The 27,939-nt window shown below is 36.8% G+C and overlaps 3 protein-coding genes across 13 annotated transcripts in view; 2 read left to right on the top strand and 1 right to left on the bottom strand.

The window, feature by feature from the left end:
- The window catches only part of TIAM2 (TIAM Rac1 associated GEF 2), an 87,308-nt gene extending 86,016 nt beyond the window's left edge, over window positions 1–1,292 (top strand). For all 6 annotated transcript variants that reach the window (XM_071434960.1, XM_071434951.1, XM_071434969.1 and 3 more), the window contains one exon: window positions 53–1,292. In XM_071434960.1, the coding sequence (XP_071291061.1) occupies window positions 53–696 (644 nt within the window). In that variant the 3' untranslated portion in view covers window positions 697–1,292. The remainder of the gene's footprint in view (window positions 1–52) is intronic.
- On the bottom strand, window positions 1,284–27,923 carry TFB1M (transcription factor B1, mitochondrial). 4 transcript variants are annotated; one of them, XM_071435087.1, is made up of 8 exons: window positions 27,902–27,923; window positions 27,074–27,231; window positions 25,606–25,757; window positions 21,929–22,037; window positions 20,022–20,173; window positions 15,740–15,859; window positions 4,798–4,925; window positions 1,284–2,152 (listed from the first exon to the last, which is right to left on the bottom strand). In XM_071435087.1, exons 2-8 carry the CDS (start codon window positions 27,204–27,206, stop codon window positions 1,891–1,893), a joined length of 1,056 nt encoding a protein of 351 aa, XP_071291188.1. In that variant the 5' UTR covers window positions 27,207–27,231; window positions 27,902–27,923; the 3' UTR covers window positions 1,284–1,890. The 4 variants fall into 4 exon arrangements, with proteins under 4 accessions (XP_071291188.1, XP_071291170.1, XP_071291160.1 ...); XM_071435069.1 differs by lacking the exon at window positions 27,902–27,923 and adding an exon at window positions 27,702–27,887; XM_071435059.1 differs by lacking the exon at window positions 27,902–27,923 and adding an exon at window positions 27,331–27,684.
- Window positions 8,677–14,001, top strand: CLDN20 (claudin 20). Of its 3 annotated transcripts, XM_071435116.1 has the most exons (3): window positions 8,677–8,913; window positions 10,090–10,249; window positions 10,917–14,001. In XM_071435116.1, exon 3 carries the CDS (start codon window positions 11,001–11,003, stop codon window positions 11,658–11,660), a length of 660 nt encoding a protein of 219 aa, XP_071291217.1. In that variant the 5' UTR covers window positions 8,677–8,913; window positions 10,090–10,249; window positions 10,917–11,000; the 3' UTR covers window positions 11,661–14,001. The 3 variants fall into 3 exon arrangements, with proteins under 3 accessions (XP_071291217.1, XP_071291201.1, XP_071291209.1); XM_071435100.1 differs by lacking the exon at window positions 10,090–10,249; XM_071435108.1 differs by lacking the exon at window positions 8,677–8,913 and having other exon boundaries at window positions 10,036–10,249.
- Window positions 27,924–27,939: the final 16 nt, after the last annotated feature.

Genomic DNA, 27,939 nt, shown 5'->3' with positions numbered 1-27,939 from the left:
TAACCAAATTTTTTTTCTGAAAAAAATAAACCTGTGATTTTACTCTGCACAGCTTCCACAAGATCCTTGAAGTTACTGAAGAAGTCATCCAGCAGTGAGTGGAACGGTGACCAGGGGAAAGGCAACTTCCAGGACTCTGATGAGTGCAGCCTAAGCAGCAGCACTCAGAGCAGCAGCTGCCACACTTCTGAGAGCATCCAGGAGCCCAAAAATTCATCTCCCGATAAACAGGCAGAGAGCACTGCATCTGACTTTTCTAATGCTCTTGTCAAAGAATCTGACATTCTCAGTGATGATGATGATGATGAGGACTATCAGAGCCTAAAGAAAGGCAGCCCTACAAAAGACATTGAAATACAGTTCCAGCGGCTGAAGATTTCAGAGGAACCCAGTGCTGACTCTGAACAGGATCAGGCTGCTGAAAATGAGGCAGAGGATGGCTTTCAGATAGCAGAGCATCCAAAGCTCGTGCGGGGCCATTTCTGCCCAGTGAAGAGAAAAGTAAACAGCACAAAGCGTAGCAGAGGAACTCTAATGGCAATGCAAGAACGTCACCAATCCCTTGACAGTCACTCTGATGCTGCAAACCTGGATCTGAACTCTATTTTAGAGAGAGAATTTAGTGTCCAGAGTTTAACATCTGTAGTTAATGAGGACTGTTTTTATGAAGCTGTGGAGAGGCATGGAAAATCCTAGCTTAATATTAAAACATTCATTTGAAGTCCACATAAAATTCAACAAACATTTTGCTTTAAAACTAAAAATTCATGGAAGCTGCAGGAAAACTACTATCTGATTTTGTGCACTAATACATTTTTGCTCAAAAACAGCTGTAAAGGATTCTTAACTTATTTTAATTTATTGTGGATTAAAAATAGATTAAGTTGGCCCCGGGTTGTAAATTAGTTCATCCCTTTCAAGCATTTATTAAGACAATGTAGTGTTCTTGGGGATGGCCTCATTAATATATTAAATAAGGTGGAAAAGGTGCTAGTGAGTGGCAGAAGGGTTTACAATGGAAAGTAGCATGCCAAACTGAAATTTTTAGTACCTTGGGCATTTTATTTCTTTGGTTTTCATGTTTGCTTTATTTAAAGCACAATTAAGTTATTTTAATGTGTTTTAGTGCACAACAGTGCAGAAGTTTCATTTTTGTATGTTTCAATGCTGTTTATACTTTATACATATGTGTAAATACAAAAACAAAGCTTGGCCTGTAATCTTTTATTTGACTGTATTTTTTATTTTCTCTATGAGCCTGTACAGTAAAAGACAAACAAGTATTGTACTTAGCCATGTTTTCTACTTTTTATTGTGCTGCTTTTCTGTAGTTGGAGCTTTAAATCCCAAATTCTTTGCTTCTGCATAAATGAGAGGAGTATTAGCAGACCTTGAGGCAATTGGTGCACTTTATCCTCCCGTAAGCCAGTCACTTGAGCCTATTTATAAGAGTCTTGGCTTCTGTTTTTTAAATTCCTCTGCACAGGAGGATGTTCCAGGATAAAAAAGCACAAAAACTCAAACACCATCTTATGTGGTGATGTCTGAAAAATATTTTTCTTCAATATTCATTCATGCAAAATTCAATTATATTTTGATTGCAATTATAAATTGCAATTATAAATTGCAACTTAATTACCTTTCTCACAACGTACCTTGTTTCTTCGTATGTGTTCTAGCCACTCCCCTGAAGTAAAAAGAACCTGGATTGCCTTTTCCCTTTTGTCTGCTGCTGTTTGGAACAGAGAGATGCCCTCTCTCTCTACCACTTTCTCAAAAGTAGGTCTTTCATATCTGCATAGATGTAGGACCATCTAGACTTTCGTTTACTGAGTTTACACCTGTAGATCAAGGAGCTGAAACTAATAAAAAAAAATCAGACTTGTGCTGTTACAGCTGATTTTCCTCTTCAGTCTGTTCAGGTTGACCAGTGCTTCCAAGTAAACTTCTTGTCTTCTTCTTTTGCCGTAGTTCTTCTCTGTAGTTGAACACAAAAAGGCTTGGGTCTTCATCACACATTTTCCTGTATACATTGCACAAGTTTCTAAACTGTGACATAGAGAGCTGAAAAGGACGCAGAGTTGGATCAACATCTGCTGTCATCATCAACTGTTCTGTTCTTTTCAAGCGCCCATTTTCAGGAAACAAGGTCCTAAAAGATATGGGGTGAAGAAAAATTTCAGCAGTTCAGACAGACAATTACATTTCTCTTAAGAGTAAAGTGGAATTTAATAATAAACCTACATTAATTATGTCACTATTTTAGCTCTGGCACTCTTAACACATCTCACAATCTGAGCAATGGAAACAATATAAAGCGCCTTTTTCTGCTTATGACACCATAGAAAAGCACATACATACATTATAGACTAAACACATGTGTGTATGTTCATGTTCGTTAACATTAAACAGAGCTTTGGGTATGGATACAAGCACAAAGCCTTCTTAGAATTAGCCTCATATTTAGAAAGCAACAACAGATTAAACTGCACAACACAGATCAGATTCAAAAACTATGACTTTATTCAGACTGTTTCATTCCAATAGAAAACAGTTATCACTTGTCATTAATACCCCAATTCTAATATCAGAAAAAAAAGCCAAGGAAGAGGAAAGGAGCATTTAATTGTCATTCACTTTTTAATATTGAGAATGTGGCAGGAGTCCTTGATTTTGTTTACAGCTTTGTCATTGTTCACAGATAGGCATATCAGTACATTTACTCTAGGGCTAGATGCATTAGCACCTTCCTCTCAGCAGTTGCCCAAATTTGAATGAGGAGTACTAGGTAAGTGATTTTTAATGTCACACAAAAAAATACATACTACACAGTGCATACTATTGAAAGGATCAGCTCTTAATGCCAGTACTTCTCAGTCTAAAATAAGCCAGAAATGCAAAAAGCTGCACATGATTCATGGGCACTTCTCAATTTTCAAGTTCTATCTGTGTTATATACATAATACCTAAAAAATATTGTGCATCTAATACACTAACACATTCCTTCCACCCCCCCACCCAGATGTGTTTGGCAGGTTGGCTGGATAAACTACTCAAAAGGCTTTGTAGAAGAAATGATAGTTGGTTCCTGGTAGGTACATAGACCACAAAGTTAAGAAGGGGTTTAAAATCATAAGTGAAAAATGAAACTTCTGGGAAACCTGTTTGTAGTATATGTTACTTCAGGCCTTTGTCAAAATGTTCCCATTAGTTCAGCATCTAGGTCAGCAATGGGTTATTTCAACATCTCTCTTTCCTTTGATTCTGTAGTTAAAAAACATACCTGGAGCAAAGTCTACCTAGTCTTTTTTTACAGACTATGAACCATCATATAAATGTTGTGAATCAGAACTCAAACTACAATGTGGACTTCATAGCGCGCTCTTATTTCACATCTCAAGGACCAGAATCCATCCACAAATATGAAGTGATTCTATTGCCTTGTTTTTATATAGTCTGTGTGATAGAGAGCCTTATAATGAACTTAACAGCTTTTTTATACACCAGAATTTGCTATTTTTTTCAGGTCAGCTAAAGAATAAGAGGATTGTGTTTTTTAGCTGCACATTAGGGCTAAGGTATGATAAGCTGCTAGGGGAATACGTGATGTCCAAAAGTTCAGTTTCCCCCTCCTTGCCTCAAAAGAATGTAAAGCAGTTATTAGCAATTTGAGATTACACAGAAGCTGGGAGGGTTTTTTGAAAACTTTGGTAACAATATTGTACACAACACAGATATGCTGACTGCATGTGCCTTTTGCTTACATTGTCAAGAGAAACCATTCTTTCACAGTAGAAAAAAAAGGAAAAAAAAAAGCACCACCGCCCTGTAAGCCAAAAACAAACCAGTCTAGATTTTGGACACATCATTTTCTAAACACTTTGAAATGCATACTCAAACTTTAACACAAAGAAATCTGTACTCATTTTAGATCCAATGTCTGCACCCCACATATCAATGGCATCTACGGCCTCAAGGAAAGAGAACCCAACAACCCAAAACTAGATGCAAAATTCTTTGTTCACCTTTAAAACAGTGACATAGAAGGCTTGAAGTACAGTAGGTAGCCACCCTAATTCTAGACTGCATCAGGGCCAAAACTATGCCCAGCAACATTCAGGGAGCCCAGGCTGCATGAGATGCCTCTAGTCATAACAGCATTTCTGTCACACGTTCTACAGTGCTGAATGCTGGGGGTTGCCCACAGTAAGTCAGACACATGGCAGTGTTGGAGTTTAAACAGGATCCTTGGCAAAAAGACTGCAGGTTTCTCACATCAGAGAACCTAATAAATTCCCTCAGTAAGATACTGAGATTTTTAAAAAGCCAGTAAGAACTCCATAAAAGGGCAAGCAGAGAAACAAAAATTTAACCTTTTGACACTATCCCCAAATAAGTAAAATTTCCTACAGATGATGCTTTCCTCACACTGCCATCTTTGGTTCTGGATTTTGATACTTTCATTTTTTAACTCAATCATTCTGTAGTTTTTGTGGTTGGGCTGGGATTTTTTCATTTCTGAGACAGACAAACTCTTGAAAAGATGACCACTTTATCCTAGGGATTTTTAACAACTTCAACTGCACCAACAAAAATACACAAGTAATTATTACATAATTACTTTAGATATTAGTCTCATACTTTCATGTCCAGAAATCATCACTCTGAAATAGAAAGATCTGATGAACTATGACGACAAATTTAAAATTGGAAGAATAAAATCAAATGCATAGCTGATTTAGTAGCTGGTGCATTTACAAAAACATTACCTGGTAAGTTTTCATTAAAAATACTTACTCAATTCCACGGAAGCAATATTTTCTTCTAAACTGAAAAACACTTTGAACCACCTTTTCTACCAGCTCAAATGGCTGCTGTATCTTTGGTTGCACCAATGGAGTGAAATGCACCACAGCCACATCCACCTATATGGAAAGGAAGAAAAATTCGAGTAGACATCTTCCTCTGAGACACAGTACTTCTAAGTTACCTGGCTAGACATCAGCAAACAGGCATAATATAGGAAGGCATTCTTGCAGCAGATAAGCCAGCCGTGCAGTGACTAATGGCATGGTATGGAATAGAAAGATTTGCCTTAGCTTTCAAGACCCTACAGAATTTTAGTCTTCGTTATCTGCATATTTCCAATTAGTTCACATGCCATCAGTACTTAGTACTTTTTACCCCCATGGCACTTTGTCCATTTAGAGGAACTTTCACATAATCTGTAAAGTAATTAGCACTTCTGTCTTCAGATCCTTCCACAAGATAATTCTGACATAATACACAAATTAGATAATATTTGATATATAGGCTGAAGGGCAGCTGGCGAAAATTGGTATTATAATTAGAAATCAAACTCATTCCCTATATGTTTTCTGTTGCTCTAGGGCTTTTCTAAAATGTAAGCTAAGGAATTGCTTTTTAATGTATTAAGATTGCTAGTCTATTTAAAGGAATGGTAGGTAGTAATAAGTGCACTCAGTTTAGGTGACCACACAACTCTGTATTTACACTGAGTATCACAGTTCATCCAAAATTATGTTTGAACAGTTCCACGAAGATAAGTTTGTACATATTCTTTTGTAGTTCTCAAATCAGACTGGTTCACAGTGTAGTCACTGGCCCTGTGTCTGAGAACAGAATGAAATAACATGTACACACTTTATGTTTTTTATATGTGTATGGGTATATATATGTGTATGTCAAGCAATTATAGAGACACTGTATTATATAGAAACTTTCTGAATTCAGACTTCTGTACTAAAAATTAGGAGCTGGAATAAAACTCCAGTTCTGCACAACAATGAATAATGCAGATCATCTTCCAAACTAGATATTAACAACAATAAAAAGGAAAAATTTCTGTGTAGGAGCACATTGAAAATTTGTAAAATGTGTACAAGTACTGTACAAATTTTTAAGTGCCAGATTTTAAAAAGTATTTAGTCTCTTATTAAAAAGTCTGCTAAAATGATGCGCAATCACTGAATTTTTTAAAACAATCTGACAGTCAATACTGGCACTCACAGAACATGAATTTATCATCACATGTGCTAGTTCTGACAGAAAAGAGAGGCACAATCAGACCAAAGACCAGCTGCTGCTTGAACCACAGTCTCAGTGTACCAATTGTTCAAGATAACCCAGAGCACAAAAGTACTTCAAAAAAGAAAGTGTTCCTCCCACTGCTTCAACCAAAACTGCTCATAGCAACCTCTGATGTGACATCATCTTACACAAAGGTACCATCCATCCATTTTGTTCTTTCTGTGGGAACAGCTCAGCTGTTAAGTACATCTATCCAGTACAAATGCTTCTACAACACAAATTTCAAAGGAATTGTAAAATCCAAACAATATGAGTTTTTCATGCAGACAGAACTTACAAAGCTGAGCAAAAATACTGGCTAGAGAAAGGAAAGAAAATACCAATGAATGGTGCTGATGAAGAAAAAACCCACAGCAAGTTTCCATTGTTAGCACTGCTGATCCCAAGTATATACTACTGGAATACTTTTCTTTAGTTGTCCACCTTCTCTGAAAGCTAGAGTTAAAAATACAACAGAAAAAATGCTTAAAATTACTGAAATGTGAAGCACAAGAACTTATTTAAAAATCAGGTGACAAAAAACTTGACATATGGAATCTGCTAGGAAACACACATAAATTATTTCCCAAAGCAGATTTTAAATTTTTCAAGTGTTCAGAGCATCTGCCTTTGCCATGGGTTGCTCCTATCAGGAAGATCACAGGGATATAGAAAAAAAACTCATGTTCACATTGAGTAGAAGAAAAGTTAATCTTTTTGAACAGAGCAAATACATAGTTCACATGTTCAATCAGCTCCTTGAACAGAAATACTAACGGCACATGCATATGTTTATCTACATTTTGGCCAGGAAATATAACAAGGTATTACCCCCACAAAATTAGGGGTAAGAAAACAACCATGTGGCATCACTTAGTCACCTCAATTCTGCAGAAATACTCATAAGTAAGAAATGAGGGGTCTTTGGGAGTTAGAGCCACATCTTGAACAAAAATTTATGAAGGAAAAAAGCACATAATCTAGATACGGTGTACAGCTTCAGAGCCAAACAGCTCAATTTGCAATCTCAAGGCCAGTAGGCAACAATTTCTGCTTCTGAAACAAAACACAGCACTTCTCAGTTCCATTATAGACACTGTTTTCTTTGGACCCCAGGAAAGCTGCTTGGTTACTATAGCAACAGATACAGGGGAAAGCTTTTCATTTGTAAATGGCCACTCCTTTAAAATCACACATGCTATTTTCCCCATACCTTTTAATATGCATCAAATAGAGAGTAGAATTATGAAAGCCAATAGAGTACATAAGAGCACTTAAAATACACATGTTGATTTGATAATTTTACTAGTAACACTTTTCACCCAACCAAGTATTTTAGAAATATTTACAAAATAACACTCAAGTCTTACAAAATAATGAATACCAAAATCATTGAACCGATACATCCCAAATTGTCAATAGTACAGCAATTACTCACCCCTTACTGTTTTAGTGTAACTGTACAATGAAGGTTTATGTCCTGGTAGGGCAGGAGGAACACATAACAGAGTACAATTTAATTCACACAAGTCTGCTGCCTTGCTAATGAAATCAACACACTAAATCAGAATAAGCTTAAATGAGACAATTTTTACTAATTGTTGACAACAAAGGTCTCATAATGGGCAATACATGTACCTTGCAACAGGGCTGTATTAAAAGCAAACCCACACAACCTTTCCTCAAGATGTAATTTGCTCATAGGGAACTAAAACCAAAGCAGAATATATTACAATTTCATTAAAACAGACTGCTTGAGATCCTACTGAGATAGTTCTAAGCCAGCACTTTCACAATCCAAGTATTCAGATAAAATATCTGTCTACTACAAACAAATGTTATGTCTAACACCAGATATGCGGAACTCACAGTGCAGTCTTGTTCTGAGAAGAGTACTTTTGGCTCACTTCCAGCAGAAAGCAACTATGCCCCTACACTAATAGAAATTATTTCTGTGTAAGAAGAGCTCTGCAGTAACTCCATTCACACCAGGCTCACAAACAGAATCACAAAGACACCCAAAGTCAGGTACAGAACTTGTGAGTACATCACTGCTGCAATGAGCAAAATCTTTCTCCCAACTGCTAGATTTCTCAGACCAGCTTGTTAAGGCCACTTCTCTGATGTGCTGCACTTATCATGGAAGCCTTACCAGCAGCTTTATCCCCTTATTCTTTTATACAGCCTTATACAAAGGTAACAAGTTAGAGGATAACCTATGACAGGCTAAAGCTATCAGGAACAGACAAGCAAAGCCTGCAGTGGAATAGAAGTGTCCTGCTGTTCCAATTACAAATTAAAATAAATTGCACAGTTCTTTTCCAGGAAATTTAAACTCTTAATAAGATTATCTGTGATAAAAAAACAACAACTGACAAGTAAGAAAACTCTCTGGCTCTCAGTGCAACTTGAATGATTCTCCCCCCAGTCTGTAAGTCTACAGTTTCTGGATTCACAAGATTTTACTCAATTTAATCACTGCTCACACTTTCCATCACAGAACCTGGACATCATTATGTATTTAGGACTAAGGGCCGCCGTCTGTTTTATTCCATAATCTCTTTGCTTTCCCTTACTGAGTGTTTTTCAAACAAAACTCATTAAACAAAGTACTCCTTTATTCTCGGGTAGATGGAACTAAGAGAGGGAACAAACAGCAGTAATGCACTTGCTGTGGAGAACAGAAAAAAAACAACATTCCAAGAAATTTTGTTAATACATGCCAATGCAGTTTTATATGAGAAGGGATAGCTGCATTCAAGAGAAACTGCATTTACCAGGACATCTACAGTGAAGAAAACATCTCAGACCTCACGATCAGCAGTAAGTCCTACACAAACAGATAGAAACATAACTGTATGTTTAATTACAACTGTAGTGCTTATACTTGAATTTATCATGCCTTTAACTTGGTTCACCCCATTAAATGTAATGTATGGCTACCATTTGCAGTGTTTTGTGTTTATGCTTGCGTGTTTTTATATACTGATTTTAAAAAAGGAAGCAATGAAAAAGGCTGATTCAGAGTACTAATTATCTTTTTCAGAATATGAATGAGTTTTTGAATGAGTTTTGAGCTACCCAGACCTGTCAGTTCCTTCTGTAAAAGGAAGTTAAGCCATCTTTCCCATGGGCCTGTACAGCAAGTGATATGTATTTGCCAGAACAGCTCTTCCCAGTCTGAACAAACTGAAGGGATTTGGAAATAGGCAGGTCTTTGAAACAAGGTTTTAACAATGAATAGTTGTTAATATTTGCACCTTAAATTTAAGCACTTTAATATACATATGCTGCATAGAGTTAGCACATCCTTGAACAATTACCTGAAATAAATACAATATAAAAAGATTGGAGTATAAATATGTAAATTATATATAGAGAGAGACAATATAGAGAATTATACTATAGATTACAATAGAGGATAACAGTATTATACTTATAAAGGATAAATATATTAACTAGTTCAGAAATGCCATTAAAGACTGATAGAATACATACTGATCAAAACCCTGTTGTCTTATGTATAATGAACTGAAACAAGAGTACAATGCTACAGATATTTTGTATTCCCCTTATTTTAATTTTATCCCTTATGGCTTTTCAAAAAAGTTCTAATGCTGCAGACCAATTTTAATATCATGGTACATATTTAGATAAAAAGCCTGGATCATGCTTTCTAAGACAGAAGCCTGCCCTTTGTCTACCACTGATAAAAGGCAAAACCTGCCAATTATACAGCTCCATGCAAAAGGCAAAGCAGGGTACCACCTTCTAATCCTCCTCTCAGAGGTTTCAATCCACTGTTCTGCATCTGCAATCCCAACAGTCCAGCTGAGGTGACAGCAACAGTTCTGTCTTCCCAGCTGCACAGTTATCATTCTGCCCAAAATGTTCTCATGTGTCAAATGAAATTGGACACTGCATAAAAGAATAGCAAGGAGCTTATTCAATGGATTTTTTAAAACTACCACTTCATGGCAGATTTGCAAATTATTTCAGACAGGTGACTGACTCAAAAAAAGGCACTTCCACAAATGAGCTGTTTCATACGAGCATTAAAAACATTTTAGAAGCAGAAGAAGATCACATTCACTCTTATGACTTCCAAAATACCACTTCTCTAAGTCAAGGAAGGAAAATAACTGAAAATAAAAAACTGGTAAGTTTAAATAAAAAGAAATAAAATATTGATTTAGAAAAGTCATGTGAAAAATTGTGAAAATGCAAAAACTAAATTCCATTTTATTCTCCTCCAAAGCCAAGATATTTGTAGCACTTATTAAAAAGATTAACAAGTAATATTTAAAAAAAAGAAATAAGGGGTTACCTTTAATCATAATTTAAGTAAGAGTTAGTACAACAGTGCTGATTATTATAAAAAAGTCAACAGGAGCTGACTACAGCTATCAACACTCTTAAACAAGGTACCTGAAAAGTACAGTATCTTTTCTACCAGTGTGTTTTCCTACCACAATGGCTTCTAATCTGCAAGTTTCTAGTGTTCCATTTACAATGTGTATTTGTCTAGTAAGCCTGCAATTTGTATGCTATTACCAAAACCAACTGCAGTAAATAAGTTTTGCTTGATGGCTTGCAATCATGTATGAAAGGGCAGCAGCTCCTTTTTACAAGCAATTCTAAAGCACTGTCCATTTGCCATCATCTCTGTTCAAGTACCTTGTGTACAGCAGCTCTGCTGCTGCAGGGTCATATTCAGATATTCATTCAGATAGCTCTAATTTTAAATGCAAGCTTTTTTTGTTTGCTGATTTCTTTTCCTTTCCCCCTCGAACTTCTCCTCCCCCCCTTTCCTCCCTGTTGCACAGACGGCCACAGCTTGGCTACGAAGCTCCCAGTTACTCATTTCCACGAGAGAAAAAGCAGACAAAAGGTGACAGAAGAGAACCATCATGGTATCAGCAAGCCTGCAGTTCTTTGCTTTTGTTCTGGCTTTGTTTGGCGTTTTTGGAGATATCGCAGCCACCTTGCTACCAAACTGGAAGGTAAATGCAGACGTTGGCTCAAACATCATAACAGCTATAACACAGATGCAAGGACTTTGGATGGACTGCACATGGTACAGCACTGGGATGTTCAGCTGTACCCTGAAATACTCCATTCTCTCCCTCCCTGTCTACATCCAGGCTGCACGGAGCACCATGGTACTGTCGTGCATCCTATCAGCCTTTGGGATCTGCATCACTACGGTCGGAATGAAATGCACAAGGCTGGGAGGGGACACTGACAGCAAAAATAACGCTTGTTTTGCTGGAGGAATCTGCTTCATTCTCGCAGGAATCTTTGGATTAGTACCAACGTGCTGGTACACGAGAGAAATTATTTCAAATTTCCTGGACCAGACCATTCCAGAGAGTAGTAAACATGAACCCGGAGGAGCAGTTTATACTGGATTCATCTCAGCAGGGTTTCTGCTTATCGCAGGTGTGATCTTCTGCTCTTCCTGTTTTAAAAGGCAGCAAGGAGCATGGATTTACCCTCCAAAGCAGCACCATTTCCCATCCACAGAGCAGGAGAGCAATGCAGGTTACAGCCTGAAGGACTATGTATAAATAGTTATTTCTATCCGTTGAAGTATTTCTATTCATTCAAGGGGGTTTTTTTGTGTGTTAAGTGTAGTTTGGTTATTTCAACAAATGCGTAACATAGCACTTAATCATTCCTGTATCTGGGTTGCAGTTATGCTTATGCAAGGTATTTCATTTATAGGGGCAGCCACAAAAAGAAAAGATTAGGAAAAGATACTTGTCTGCTACAAGGGTACTTTATTTTGTTGATTTTTCAAACCCTTCTTTCTGACTTCACAAGTTACACTTATTGAAGAACAAGGAACTATTTTAAAACATAATTGACTGTACAATTTATGCATCAATATCTTGTTACAGCAAAGATTATTAAAAACTAAATGCTTTCTGTTTAGTCAATCAGACTTTCAATAACATATGACATTTTTTAGTGTATTTTACATTTTTATCTTGATTTTATTTATGATGCAAGGAAAAAACCCAGAAACTATTTATCCAAGAAGCCAAATTCAAAGACTTTAAAAAATGGAAACATTTGCCTTTCATTTTCAATTCTAAATTGCCTTGGTAACCAGATTTTGTTAAAAAAAAATAAAAAATACAAAAAAATCAACCAACCAAAACAAATCCACAACAAAAGCTCAAGGCTCCAAACTTTAGCTGCACTGTATACTCTGCATATCAGGCTGAAGGATCAGCAGTACCATTCAGCTCTTGCCAAACCCAGCTCTCCTGCCCCAAACTGCCACCTGCTGTGGGTTTCATTTATTATTGCTAAAGGAAAGTATGTTGGACAGTCACCAACTGCTACTAATCTATCACTACACAGTGAATGTTAGAGATGAGGAGCAATACAACAAGAAAAATGTAACCATAGCTGTGAAAACACCTGCAAACTGTAATGAACAGGATAGAAACCAAATTATCTATGTTCAAGAAACATCTGTAAACATTCTGGCTTACACTTGCTAAAGGCAGTTATTAACAGCTCAAATAACACAGTAACCACTTACTGCCTTCTACATTTCTGACCTTCTGAAAGAACCTTTTAAAAAATTTTAATTATTCCTGTAGGATCTGTTCCAGGCCCACTCCCAGGTATTCTATTACTGTAAAATGTATTATACAACAGTGATCAAGAGACAGCTTTTTTTTTTAACTGCCTTATTTTGAATAATTACCTTAAATCCTTTAACTTTTTCTTTTACCACACAGATTTTGTTTTGTATTGGTCATTGGCAAAGTATGTTCTACCTAAATACTTCCGTAAGTGAGAACCAAATCAAGAATGAGAACAGGTATGACACAGGCCTTTAAATTTAGGAAGACTATGATGCTGGATGAGTCTCTCAATAAAATCAACTGCTATTTATTCTGAGTATTTATACACAACTTTCATTTCCTGCAGTACTAGTCTGAAATTTGCTAAAAGACCGTGAAGGAGACTAAACATAAAATGTTTGGTATGTTGGAAAAAGATGTTTTACTACAGCATTTGGTAAAGTGAACTGTTTTATGGACTTAGTATGTAAGCAGTCTTTATTTATAGAGAGTCTTCATTTTTCACACACAGAATGGCATTACATCTTGTTTTTATTCTACTGTTACATACCTATTTTGAGTCTCCTATGTTTTAATCAAGGAGCTTGATTTGTCCTATTTCTAATGCAACTATCAGCAGTTATTATGTATTGCAGAGACTTCATTATAACCAAAAAGTCAATTTCTTTTTTACCTAGACACAATGTTGTGCAGCACCACTCCATTAACCAAGAATCTTTTATGTCTCAACACTCATAGAAATGTTGAAATAATATTCATGCATTGAGCAAATGAGGTAAACAACTCCTTCTCATAAACAAGCATCTCCACCTTTAGAAAGGGGTTTGACATGACCCTAAGCTGTGATCACTACCATGTAAATCTGTTTGCAAAAAATTATAATCAAGAGGCATTTTTACAGGAGGGTGTAAGAAAAAGGTAATAATGGCATACCATGAACACAAAAAGTTCACTGGTTACACATACTGCAAATTTTTCTCCTGAAACTTTATATGAAGTAGCTGTACTTCATATAGCTATGAAACAAAAATCAAGGACGGAGCCATTTCATTCACACTATGCTGCAAGAGCTTTCCAATAAAACAGATTCTATGAAAAAGGTAACATCTAAAACCATGTCAGTCTACAGCTAATAGAACAAGGACAAAACACAGGATCAGTCTACAACAGGTGTGTGAAGGAACAAAAATAATAGTGAAAACAGGTGCCAGTCCTGTCTGAAAGAATTCTACTTTCTGCTTTTGCAATATAAGCAATACTTGTTTTAACTCAAAAAACACATTAAATAAAAATATGTCTGCCTTTAGTTGTACTGCCTTTTTTATTCAACAGAACATCAACTAAGATGTGTTTATACTAAGATATTTATCATAACTCTGTGTCACCTCTCTTGGTCAACTACAGCCTTTTCAGTACAGGAAAATGGAAATAACAGTTACAGCTTCCCAATTCTGCGACACAGTCTGCACAAGACTTCACTACATTAGCTTTATTACTACTCAAGTTGTACCCACCACTGAAAAATCCCCACCATAAAACTGGAATTTTAGCCTTACTCAAAACTATTTCACATATTTTACAGTGAGAGGGCATCCTGAAATTATTTTCCATTCAGCTAAGAAACAGGGGAAAAAAATCCTAAGTCAAAACCTCAAAGCAAAAAATAAGATCTCTTAAGCACATTTTCTTTCACAACAGATTTCTGTAATTTAACATGTCTGAACAGTTATTTGCTCAAAAAATACTAACAGAATTTTAAGAATTTTAACAGAATTATACCCAGATAGAGGCCTTAAAAATCATTGTGATAAACAAGAAAATAACCTTCCAAAGGTTCTCAAGAGATATGCCAGAAAAGAAAAAAGGACCAAGAGAGACTGATAAAGGGGAAGGGAGATGTATTGAAGAGCTGAACCAACCAATTTAAGAGGAACTCTCAGAAGTTGCAAGTTCACTTCTGAAACAGAACAACAGTTTGATAGGACAAGTAGTAATGGTTTTAAATTCCCAGAGGGTTGATTTAAGGATATAAGGATAGATATAAGGAAGAAGCTTTTTACAATGCAGCTGGTAAAACACGGACACGTTGCCCAGAGAGATGGTGGATGCCCCATCCCTGGAAACATTCAAGATCACATTGGACAGAGCTCTAAGCAATCTCATGTAGATGTTCCTGCTCATTGCATGGGAATAGTACTAAATGACCTAAATGACCTTCTTTCCAACCCAAATACTTCTATAAGCCTATGATTTCCACATGCATTCAGGAACACAGAAATCACTTGAACTCAGGCACAAATTTTTACCAAAAAATCCAAACCAAACCAAAACAAGCTTCTTGTCCAACATACTGAATTATTTCTTAATTTTTGATTCCTGGACAGACCTGGATTCTGTCATAATGGCTATTAATAAAAACTAGTGGCAGTAGATAAGAGGACAACAAAGAGATTTTTTTTTTACTCACTCAAGAATACATAAGAGGGAGAGAAGATTGTTACTTTTTTAAACAATCAGTGGGATACAGCTGACAAAGTGCTGTAGCAAATAGGAGAGAATAAAATATGCTAAAGATGACTGGGGTGAAACAAAGATTATAGACATGATAAAATTAGAGATGTTCGACAAAGTTGACTAAAGAAAAGCTTTTCTTATGACACTCTTTCAAAAAACCTATCAAATTCTCAAGGCACAATTCCCAAACTGTTTATAAATGCATATGGTAAAATATCAGGCTTTTGAAAAATACTCCAATCCTAGCAGACTATCCTGACATTAAATCCTAATCTCAAGTATGCTGACCTTGCAGATAGGTTTGAAGGTCAAAGCCAAGTTCTGAGGAACAAAAAAAAAAAAAAAAAAAAAAAAAAAAAAAAAAAAAAAAAAAAAAAAAGCATGCTTCATTTACAGGAATTTCACATCACTCCACTTCGTAATACAGAGATGTTCAAATAGAGCAGCCAGCAATGTTCCTTGGTGAAAATAAGAGACGTTGCTTGACTGACATATTAACAAAAACCACAAATAAATACAGGAAAACCTACCTCTGGCTTTGGAACAAAGGCTTGACCTGGAATTATGAAACAGTTTTCCACTGTGCAGAGATGCTGAGCCATGATGGACAGTCTGCTGCGTTGGTTACTTCCTGGATTAGCTGTGAGTCTCTAGGGGAAAATCAAAACATGTACATCAGTGATATTGAACTGGCCAAGTGACCAGTTGTATTAAAGCTTGATTTTCAGTATAATCAAATTTAAGAAAAACACACCAGTTAATCATTAGAAACTTGTATCAAATCATATGCCCAGTTAATCTAAAATTTTCTTTTCCAATATAGCAGCATTTCACTAAGATACTACGCTGATTTACAACCTCAGTCCTGCAATCACATGCACATGAAAAGGAACTCCTAGAAATTCTGCAGATCTAAATGAATGTCAAAAGAATTTTGTATGGATACAAGAGAAAACTAAAACTATTCTGACTGCAGGATTCAAATCAAACCTTACACCAGCTGACAGTACTCTCACAATTCTTTCCTTCCACTGTTTCTGTATAAAATATTACTAGTTATTTTCTTCTTCAAGATGAAACAAAACTCCAAAAACTCAAGATTGGCTAGAAACCAAAAGTTCTTTGTAATTAACTGGTCTACTCTTACAATATTTGCCAGGAAGCTGGGTCTACTTTACATAAATATAGAATGCCTAACAGTGAGAGCATTTAATACTTAAAACTCAATTTAAGTATCCTCTGATTTTCCCATTATTTTTTTTACAAAATAGTAGCCTGGACACAGGTTTCCCATGCTTTTGTGACCTGGCAAGAAACACATTTTATTGTGTTTTGCTTGCACAAACATAATTGAAACATATAAAGCATCTTGTAAAACAAGTCTCAAATTACAAAAGTAATTTCATTAACACACACAAAAACAGAATCATGATGATTCACGTTCTTATTTACCACCACCTCAACAAAAAATAAAAACTGAACCCCAATTAGCATATCTGGTAATATTTGTACAGCATGTAGCTCCATATGAAAAGCCTACTCATAAAATGCTGCCATGCTTATTAAATTTCTGCCTGAAAACTAAAAGTGAAACCAGTTGCTGAAGTTTCACATTTTTTCAAACACCTCTTCCTAAAGGCAGTTCAGCATGGAGCAAATAAAACACTTTTTGGAAAGAATGGTCAGAGATCCTTTTTGCCTATGGCAGCATTTGCAGCTACCTTCATTGTTGTGTCAGAGGAAATTATTATTCTCTAAAAAAAACCCAGACTGCAAAGTCTAACAATGCAATCTGACACGCACTTCCTTAACCTCTGCAGTGGAAACGAAACTGACCTAATGGCAACACTTGTAGCAATTCTTCCAGTGCCGATTCACACAAACATACCTTTACTTCTCCCAGAAACCAACTAGCAAGTCTCAGGCAGTAAGCTCCTGCTTCTCAATTACAGAAGGGATAACTGAACATCTGGATAGTAACATCTTAAACCACTTCAGCCACAGCAGCAGGAGCATACTTGTATACAGCAGCCATGCACGGATCAGCCACACAAACCCCCAGCCACAGGCAGGGACATGCACACCTAGGTCAGCTTGCTCAGAGACCTGCCCTGCCTGACCTTGAAGGTTTTCAGGGATAGGGCATCTACCCCATCTCTTGGCACCCTGCTGTAGTGTTTCACTACCCTCACTGTAAAAAATTCCTTCCTTGTATCTAAATCTCCCTACTTTAGGTTTAAAACCATTACTCCTCACTCTATAGCAACAGGCTCTGTTAGAGGATCAATTTTAGAGTAAGTGGGCTGGAAGAACCTGGCCTAGGGTGACAGATTTGAGATGAAGCACTAAAGAATTTAGGACAAAGCAAAAGTTCTTACCCACAAAGTGAATAGCAATTTTACAAATTTAAACTACAAAGTTAAAAAAATATCTGCTTGACACTCAAAAGTGCTATTTTTACTGATGTGGGTATTTGGCCTTATCCTCCTCAACAGGCCTCAGATTCAGCATATAAAATAACTGCTGGCTCTCATCAGCTTTAATCAATTTATTTATATCAGAACACAGTGGGCTGCAGTTGTAGGTGTCTAGTGACATAACTCACACCAACATTGCTGTGCTACAAGGAAACAGAAAAGCAAGAATATATAACCAGCAAGAAAGGCAAAAGTATCTACTTCTCTATTATACTGGCAAAACAAAGTCTGACCATAAATAAAAGAGTACATTGCTTCACTTTCCTACCGTTAACATCAAGTTATCCTAACTAATTATAAAGCACATCACTCCATTCCATGATACATCTTATGCTTTTGCTGAGCTTATGACATACACACAGACTTTGATATTCAGGCTCTTAGCTTAGAAATATCCAGGGATGACATCAAATTCCCCTATCAAGACTATAAATCCAGGGATACACAAAATATCAGCAGCAACTCACTATGATCTGCATTACACTGTCTCTTTCCTGATAACTGACTATGCCTGTACACACCAATTTACAGTGGTTACCTTAAGCAACTCCAGACAGTCAGGAGAAGAGACACAGAGCCTAATTATTGCTCTTTCTCCTAATCATAAAATAAAATCGTATCTTTAAAACAATTTCTTTTCATGGTATCAAACCAACAACGGAAATGCAAACCAAAAACCATGAACAATTCTGTCTTTGAGGAAGACCCGTGTTGAAAAAGAATCAAGAGTTCTCAGAATGTAAACTCAACAATTAACACTGCTTCATTGCATGACCTTGAACAACATACTCCATTTCCTAGTGTTTCTAATTCCTCAGTGTTTTAAGTACAAGAGCTTAAGTGTGCATGCTATTTTGCACCTAATTGAGCTCTACTGGGTGCAAAAGAACTGTAATCTGCATGTCACCATTGGCATATGCAGCTGAGCACAGCAATGTAAAGGACAGAGTGCTCTCACACAGTGTCAGGTGAATTTTTGCTGTCACAAAACTATGCATCTTACCTATCACCACTCTGTATTTTACATCACAGTCCATTAGCCTTATTTTGCAGCAAGGCCTAATCTCACCTGACATGAAGTCTTTCTGGGAAACAGACCTGGATTCTGTAATGCCTGAAACCAAATGAGCCCAGAACTGAATTAAGAAATCTGGTTTATTTCATACCAAATGTTTGTCCCTAGTGTTCTCTAGAGCCACCTACTGGAAATACTTCTTCAATCTTGATTGCAAGGCTAGGGCAATGATGGCACAATATGGTTTTCTTTGACCCCAAAAATGACAGCAGAAATTCCACTCATATAATTGTTACTAATTTTCACAGAGAAAAAAAAAAACTTTCCTATTTGAACTTTTGCTTTGAAGGATTAAAATTAAAACGACATACACATTGAGGCTGCACAGACAAAACACAGTCTGGGGTAATAAGATGGAAATTCAGTTTTCAGGCTGATGTCCAACTCCTTTTTTTCACTCTAAATGCAAGTGACTGCTTCCATAACGGCAAAGCAAAAAAGCTTTCCATTCTCTATGTTTTATATGTTTCATGCAATGTCAATAGAAATAAACTGTAAAGTCAGAAAGCACTGTGGAGTTAGCCAACCTAATATCAACTGATCTGACATTAACACTACAACACTGCAGATCAGTCTGGCCTTCCTTGAGAAACTAACTATTAATACAAAGTAAAATATCAGTTTGTTCTTGGACTTGTGGTGACAGAAGTAAATTAAGGCCTTTTTACACACACAAGAATGGCAGAATACATTAATAATTCTGATATCAAGTCTCATTCAAGAAAGCCAATGCCAATTTCCATGGTCTTGACAAACACCCCCTGCATTTTAAGTGCTTAATCAGAAGTGGAAATAATGCTAACCTTCCATTTTTCCTTATTTTAAGGAAGGTGTTTCTCAAAAAATTATCTCAATAAAGAGGACAAAGAAAAATATAAGTATTTCTTGAGATGAACAAAAGGTAAGGAAAAGCAGATTGATGACAAGCTGCACAAATGACTGTGAGAGAATAAACATATTTGAAAACAGAAGAGTGCTGTGCAATCTATTCATGTTAAAGAAATCAGACTACAAAAAAGAACAGAAAGAGTACCTTAATGGAATATAACCCTGCATAAGACATTAAAAAAAATTACATTCTTGTGAAAGGATCAGAGTAGATAATTAACACACCAAAATTCATAATTTATAACCACATAAACTAAAAACTGAACTAACCTTTCCCTCTCTTTTCAAAGTCAACTAAGACAGGGTTTGTAGTTTTAAACAAAAGATTGCATATTAACAATATGCAAAATTGAAAAAATGCCAAAATTTTACCTCCCCAACTTCCTTTTGAAAAGTCAGTGTCATCTGTGTCCTGCCGTAAATAAAAGGCCCATCCCTTTTCGAAACATTCTCAAGCCACTTGATGATGAGAGGAGTTGAAACACTGAAGGGCAGATTCCCAATGATATGTATATCTGGTGGTTCTGTTGACATTTGACAGAAGAAAAACAGCTGTGAAAAAGTTTTGGATAAGATTTTGCCAAGAAGTAAAACACAAGAAAGATACATGCCTATCAACCTAGACTTAAAATATGGAAACAATTTTTTATCATGCCACACCAAAATGATGCCTGTCCATTTATACTCATCTTACACTGACAAAACTATGTTACTCTTCTCAGTATTTACTTGGAAAAAAGTGGTTAGGTCTGGTTCTCATTCACATTTGAATAATCAGTCAGTAGCTTTCAGATGATTTTCAGCTGATGAGTAAATTCTGAGCTACTCTAGAATGGCAAAAGCACAACAGTGTTCCTGTGGTTTCAAACTATGGCTATTAGGTACAGAGTAAATAGCCATACTCATACTTGTGCTCAACACATCCTCCCAGAGGCATTTTACTGAGTCCTAACAATCCTCAAATCAACCACCTAACTCAGGCTGGGCAGAGCTCTCCTTCTGTATAGAGCCCTCTGAAATCAAAAGGTGTTAAAGTACAAGACTTAGCAATAAGAAGTGGCACCTGTTTTTCAGTTATGCATCATATCAGTATCTGTGTGTGCTGTACAACACAACACAGGGATTTCAGCAGCAGGGACCCTTATGTCTAAGCAGGAGTGCAACAGAAGTGGGCAAAACCCAAAAGCCAGTGTGCTGTTTCTCAGATATGATGATGTTTAATAACATAAGAGATGACAATATCAAATTCAAGCTGCTTTTCTGGCACACTTTACTTATTAGCACTTTTTAGGCTGTGATATTTCTAGACTATCTGTGGTATTACACATTTATCAGAGATGGTGGCTTTTGAAACCCATCAGCTTTTGAGATTTTCATATGGCAATAATACAGAAGAAATGTATCTTGCCTCTAATTGGTCAGCTCAAAACCTAATAGTGACTCTATGATCAAGAAAGGTAAATTTTTAAAACTGCACTACATTCTCACATGTCCATTTTATTATAGTTTGTTCAGTGAAGCACTTATCTTTTGCAATGAGGCAAATACAACATACAATTTTTCTAGGTGAACATGATGTGCCATGGTCTTTTCTGTCCTAAGTCAGAAAGCACTTTACTGTTCTTCAGGCATTGCAAAGAATGACTTTACCTTATACTAATAAATTTGGAATAGGGGACTGGGAGGTTATATCTGATTTATCTAATAGTATTATTACATGTTTTGAAATGGAAGTGAAATAGTGCTCTATTGCAACCTTAGGTTAAAAAAAAAAAGGCAAAAATACCACAATCCTGATGAGATACTACTTTTGCCAAAGATATCCACCTGAAACCAAAGCAATGAGAAAACTAAATTTTTGAAGGTAAGTTTTCCAAAAGTTTCAAAGCAAGTTACAGAAATTTCTTCAGTGGAACAGCAACAGTGGTGATTTCTGACTTCTTCAAAAACAGGAAGAAGCCAGGAAGTGCACCATTTGATCTCCTTTTATGATTTCCAGAAGTCATTCCTTTACAGTCAAGACACTCTAAGGTTAATAACTGCAAAGCTCCTCAGTTTAAACTAAGGTCAATGTCACACAAATTCCACTGTTTTGTATTAGAAAAGGAAGAAAGTTCTCTGCTTTCTCTAGGGAAAAAAAACCCCAAACAGTTGTCTCTTTATCTTCAACATGTACCAGAAGAGAGTAACACTGGCACTGAGTAAACTTCAACTTTATCACTACTTAAGACAAACTCAGAAGCCCTAAAAAATGAAGTAAACCAAATGCAAATACTAACCATCCTCCCAGTTCTTTTTTAAGTGCTTTGGAAACGCCTTCTCCATCTTATAGGTCAGGATATCGCCATGAACAATGCGCACTTTTCCTGGAGCCGCTTCAGATAGCATCTGTTTGTAAACAAGCAAGCAGTGAGTGTTAACCACACTGATTTCCAGTTTCAGCCACTGCAGGAATCAAACCATTGCTATATATTTATCTTCAATGTACAACAAAGCACAGTAGGAGGTAAAACTGAGAACACTCTTAGTAAGTACTTACTTTCAAAAAGCAAACACTGGATATGGATTAATGTGTGATTCTGTAAACATTTAACTATTCACAGATGTAGAATTCTTGATAGAGAATTCAAACTTGAAAAGATGGCTAATACTCTCTTCAACAAGAGTATTATCAACAACAACAAGTCCCTCCTCCCAGTGAGGACTAGCAGGACCTCACCTGATTCAAGTAATTATGCAAGCAAGAGGTTTTAAAAGTTTTTTAGACCAATTACCTATGAAAACAAGGGCTCATGTTGTTTATTCTGTTTCCCCCACAGCTTTAGGGCCTATTATCCAATTTCAGCCATATGTGATACAAGGCTGCAGAAATACTAATTTTTCCTTTTACATGAAAAATGTGGAAGAGATTCTCTTAATATTCCCAGTAGTAGTCTACACTTGTACCATTAAAAAACAAGGAATCAACTTAAAAGATGGAATGAGTATCTAGCAGGAGGGAAGATCTCAACAATTTCTATCCTCCTAGACATTACAAAATCACCTCCATTGTCAGTTTCTGCAGCCCACTTGCACAAGTTATCTAGTATTTAATAAAGGCTGATATGCAAACTCAGCATTGGCTGTAGTCTGACAACCAATTCTTTAATTACTGGTGTCAGTTCCCATAATCAAAATTAGTTAAGCTTTACTAATGTTGTACTAATCTTTTCTCTTACACTATGAAACTATGCACAAACAGCACAATTCAAAAGCAGTGGAGACTTTTTCAAGATGACATTTGGAGATATTTATTGATCCTACAAGACAATAATGAGAAATGGATTAAAGAACAACTTTGATTTTGCACAGAAATCCAAATTCATAAACAGTTAAGTGCCAGTGGCCTAACTGCCAAAATAAACTGCTCATCATTGTTAGTCCCATTTTCAGTCTGAATGATGTTTATATGCTCAGGAGCACAAAGAGCTTTCACAATTCTCTGAGCCAAAGGAAAATACTGCTTTCTCCTACTGTTCACATAATGTTGTCATGAAATTTTTTTGAGTAAAAGTTTAGGGTTTTTAATTATCAAAAAAGCTAAGTTTTATGTAGAGCAATAAAAGCTTAACAAAAAAAACCCAAAAACCTAAGTGTTCCTACATGTTTTAAGTGCAATTATTTCCAAACAGAAAAAATAAAACTAATCTCAACTCCAACCCACTTAATGGGCTTTTCAGCATTACACTACTGATTATATGACATACAAGTTCACTAATCTGCCATGGTTTGTCAAACCTTTCTTTGAAGCTGTTATAAATGCTCTAGCAGGATTATACTGAAAGATAACGTAAGATTAATAAAGTTAGAAAATAGTGTCATTTGCTAATAACAGTTTTCTTATCAAGATTGAGTTTAGGGGCTGCTGAGCAACACACTTTACATAACTGAGAATTGCATTTAATTTGTGACCAGAAAATCATTGTCTTATATTTCTAATTTGAAATAAAGACTTGGAAACCCAGTGAAGCTTTTTTTATTTGAAGTGAAAATGTGTGCAGCTAACACAGCTCCAGGAGCTGCTGTGCATCAAGGACACCAGCCAAGAGTATTCCATCATACACATTCTCTCATTCTTCACACAGAAAAGGGCACAAAGGAAGCATAAGGGGCATAGTTCAAAACATGAAATACTGTTTCTGGAATAATTTTATATTCAGTACACTCTCTTGCTCCCTTTCTCTCTTTATCAATCTTCCCAGCCTAAAAACTATTAGGGCGTATGGCATAGAGAGGTTGGGATTCTTTAAGACTGAGACAGAACTGACAGATGCTCAGCTGATGTAAACTTCAACTCAGTACACATATGTTCTTCACTGTATTTCAGTTCTGCAGTAAAGAATATCCCCACTTCAGTTTTGTGAGGGACCACAGCTTGAAAAATAGTTAATGAAAAATGCTGTATGCTTTAGATCAGCAATTTTAAAAGTATCTAAGAGACATGTTAAAGTAATAGTCCCCAGTTGTTATTTTCATCTCTGACATTTCCCCTTACTCAAATCTCAACCATTTTATGAGCATGAGTTTTGACAGTTTGCCTGGGAAACCAGAAAAATTATTACAACCCACATTATTAGAAAAGAAAGATTCACTGTTATATATCTTATTTGTATGAAAAAAAAAAAGCAAAACCAAATTGAACACTAATGGCTGCAACACATTTCTTGCTCATTCACATCCGCTGTTACTGAGTTAAACCACCTCTACGTTCAGTAACCTCATACAGACATTCACTTCTACTCTGAGGAGATTGGCAATTAAAAATAATGACTAACATTATGTCACTTGAACAGTAAAGATAATTACATACCAAAAGCTCATTTTAGATGCCAAGAAGTATACTTTTATTCAGATAAAACTGTTGCAGAGGATGCATTTTGGAAGATCAGAAAAAAAGCATCCAAGTACTTAAAAAGCTCTCTTAACCAAAACAAGTGTCATTTAACCTCAAATTCTCTCCAGACCCAAACCAGTTCTCAAAATCTAACACAAAAATACTGATTGCCCCCACTCAAGTATAAACATGGTTTCACATTTCATAGGATGCATATGGCATACTGTATGTTATTAATGGCTAACCTCACAAAGACATAATTACATGAACATTTAAGTTTCAGGGTATAAGCAGTTTCATTCATACCTTACATTATTTTTACCATATAAAGAGACAGTAGCAGTTCTCAAGTGAACTACTTATTTATTTTCACTGCTGATTTACTGAAAAAGACAGTGCAATTTAAGGAGAGTCCTCAGAATTGCTTTGAGATTGTAGAGCCATAAGAAAACAGCAAAATTTTAAGATTTTTGGATTCCATTTTTCTTGCTGGATTTATACAGCCAAATTCCATAAACATCCAGCAACGCACGTAGACAGCGTTTGAAAATGGCACAATGACTTGTGAACTTATACCAACTTTAAAAGAAAGGAAGAAAAGCTTAAGAGGGTTTTTTTGAAAATGTGAAAGAAATGCTTGCTTTATTCTTCTCTACCTGGATGTTAACCCACATTGACTGTATTAACTGGAGCCTTCTCAATTTTATAAAGCATAATTATTAGGATTAAAATGAAATATAAGACCCTACATAAGGACATTACATTCAGCCTTCAAATTATGATTTCACCAGCATGATGAAATGCACCTGAAATGTCTCAGCCTGAAAAAAACCCACAAAACCAACAAGCCTTGGCAGTAACTTAGTTGCAAGATAAGGTCCTAAAGGGCCTATCAGAAAGCGGGAACAATGAATTGCCATACTGTGTATCTTCAAGCAAATTATAGCTCTGGTTTCTGCCATAGAACCAAACCTATTTTCAGTGCTGAGATTCCAACAAAACACCTGGAATCTCTCGAAGTTCTCAGAATGTTCTTACTCAATGCTGTGGTTATATGTACACAAATTATTCTCCAGTTGGTACCTGCAATCCTGGAATAAATCGAGCATCTTTTTCAATTAAAAGGAGTTGTTCAACACCAGCACTGAGAATGGATCTGGTAATTCCTCCTGGCCCAGGGCCCACCTCGCAAACATGGGCATTCTTCAGCTCACCAGCCTGTTTCACTATCTTGTCTGCAAGACACAAAGAACATACTAAGCCTTTATTTTCCAGGAGATTCAGCTCACCAAGATAACCTCATTGTTTACTGTTACAAGCACAAGCATGCTTATCTCAGAACAGACATAAACAGTGACACATTCCAGTTAAATCATCACGCACCCGCCAGACTGCACAGAATTCAGACTTGCTCCATACTACAAGATATACTGAGCTATTTAAAAAAAGCTATTTTTAGTTTTATGCCTTTAGTAGTTGCTGTGCTCATTACAGAATCAAATAAAAAGAATATTTCAAGGCAATTTAAGAAGTAAGAAAAATAAAGTAAAGTTCTTTGAAGATTATATTGTACAGAGCAATTTTATGAGGGAGAAACTGGACTAAATGAAGAACTGAACACAGGCAACTTGTAGCCATAGAAAACAGGGCAGTTGGAAGGTGAGGAAGGAATACCCACATGTAATTGAAATGATGAAACATTAGGCAGTGTTATAGACACTAAAGACAGATTAAGGACTAGAAAATTTAGCTAATGAAATGAAGGGATCCTTGGGAAGCATGGAGAGAGGATATTGACAGAAACTTTGCTGCTCACTCCATTATCTCTTATGTTTGCAATAAAAAATATACGAAGACCTGTCTGCTTGTAAAATTTTACTAACGACATGCAGACATCTTTATTCTGGGGTAGGAGCCTGGTTGCTCAGGAAGTGGAACTGAATTTCATGTTCTGAATTTTTACCAGTCTGAATTGTCAAACAAAATCAAATCATTAGCTACATGAAACTGCACTGCATTTCTAAATGCAAAATCTAGCCACCATTGTGCCAGTGAAGACACCCACCCCTGACTGACAGACTAGTGCCAGCTTTGTCACCCACTGCTGACACAAAGCTGAAAAAAAATGAATTGCTCAGAACAATGCAACTGGTTCAAAAAAGCTACACATCTGATAAACTGAGACAAATGACTCTCCTATCTACAGCACACAGCAAACTCTAAACTACCCAATATGTCACATACTTTCTACGATACAGAATAATCTGAAAAAAATGATAATTTTTAAGTCAAAATTATAAACCAAAATAGTACACAAATGATAAAAGCACTACTATAGTTTTGATTTTTTGCATTTCAGTCAATAACCCATATTTAATTTAGGAATACAGTTTTAGAAGAGGTCTTTATTATAAAGGTTTACCATTAAGCTGCCATTACTCTGACAAATGCTGTTATGCAAACATCATGTCCTTAGCTGTACTCTGTATTCTGACAAAAACTGTGATACATATTCAATGTTAACTAAAACTATTAGAATAAAATATGTAACCTGTCAATCGCAAATCCAGTAGAAAGTTCTGGGAAAGCTGTTTCAGTGCTTTAAGGCGAAAGAGTTTAATAATCTCTCCAATAGTTGGCAGGGGAGGCAGACGGAAAGCTGCCACCTTTCCTGGAGCAGCCATAAGACAAAACTCTCATTCCTTCCTCCTAGGGAGACACCGAAAAGATTATTCTATTACAGAAAACGAATTAAAATTATTATTAAAAACAGTACTAAGCTTACAAACCAAGGCGTGATTTACAAACCACTATAGGAGGACTAAACTCCAAACATCACGGCTTTGATTTCTGGGTGCAGTGTTTATGCTAGGCACGAATTCAGGGTATTTGGGCAAGTCCCAATTTGCAAATCTGCCAAAGCCTCGGGTAAAACCAAGCCCTCTAACAAGTACTCGATGTCAATCTTTCATTGCTTTAGAGCAGTCAGTAAGCAGAACAACCTCACGGCACCATGTAAACACAGAACGTGTTTAATTCACGTGTCCCTAAGAGAGACCGGAACAGTTCCGCCCACCGCCCGCGCCTGCTCCTGGCGGCACCACCCGACTGCGCAGGCGCACATGCCGTCAGCGCGGCTGGGGAGGGGCCGCGCGTGCTGTTACTGCCGCCGCACGCACCGGGCTGGGCCGGGCTGGCAGCGCCGCGCCGCCACCGCCGCACGGGCTTTCTCTCTCCCCCGCTCTCGCTGCGGAAAGGGACGCTCGGAGCGGTGTCCCGGCACCGCCGCGGCTCCTTACGGGGCGCAGCGGGCGCCAACCCGGAAGAGAAAGGGCCGCGGCGCTGCGCATGCGGCTGTCCCTGGCTTGCATGGCCTTACCTGGCTGTGCACGGGCGGGGTGAGGCCCTGTGCACCGC

Source organism: Agelaius tricolor, unplaced genomic scaffold (assembly GCF_023055355.1).
Source record: "Agelaius tricolor isolate 1412-34295 unplaced genomic scaffold, bAgeTri1.0.p SCAF_1, whole genome shotgun sequence".
Classification (NCBI taxonomy): Eukaryota; Metazoa; Chordata; class Aves; order Passeriformes; family Icteridae; genus Agelaius; species Agelaius tricolor.
The sequence above is the reverse complement of the archived record's forward strand: the minus strand, read 5'-3'. Positions and strand labels throughout refer to the sequence as shown.

What these genes read in the sequence shown, in the direction of transcription:
- CLDN20 (XM_071435100.1), top strand. Translation starts at nt 11,001, where the DNA reads ATGGTATCAGCAAGCCTGCAGTTCTTTGCTTTTGTTCTGGCTTTGTTT.
- TFB1M (XM_071435087.1), bottom strand. Translation starts at nt 27,206, where the DNA reads ATGGCTGCTCCAGGAAAGGTGGCAGCTTTCCGTCTGCCTCCCCTGCCA. An exon ending in TTCAAAAGGAAGTTGGGGAG is followed by an intron (nt 15,860 to 20,021) that starts GTAAAATTTTGG and finishes ATTTTCCCCTAG; the next exon opens with AGACTCACAGCTAATCCAGG. An exon ending in CCTTTGTTCCAAAGCCAGAG is followed by an intron (nt 4,926 to 15,739) that starts GTAGGTTTTCCT and finishes CTTTCCATATAG; the next exon opens with GTGGATGTGGCTGTGGTGCA.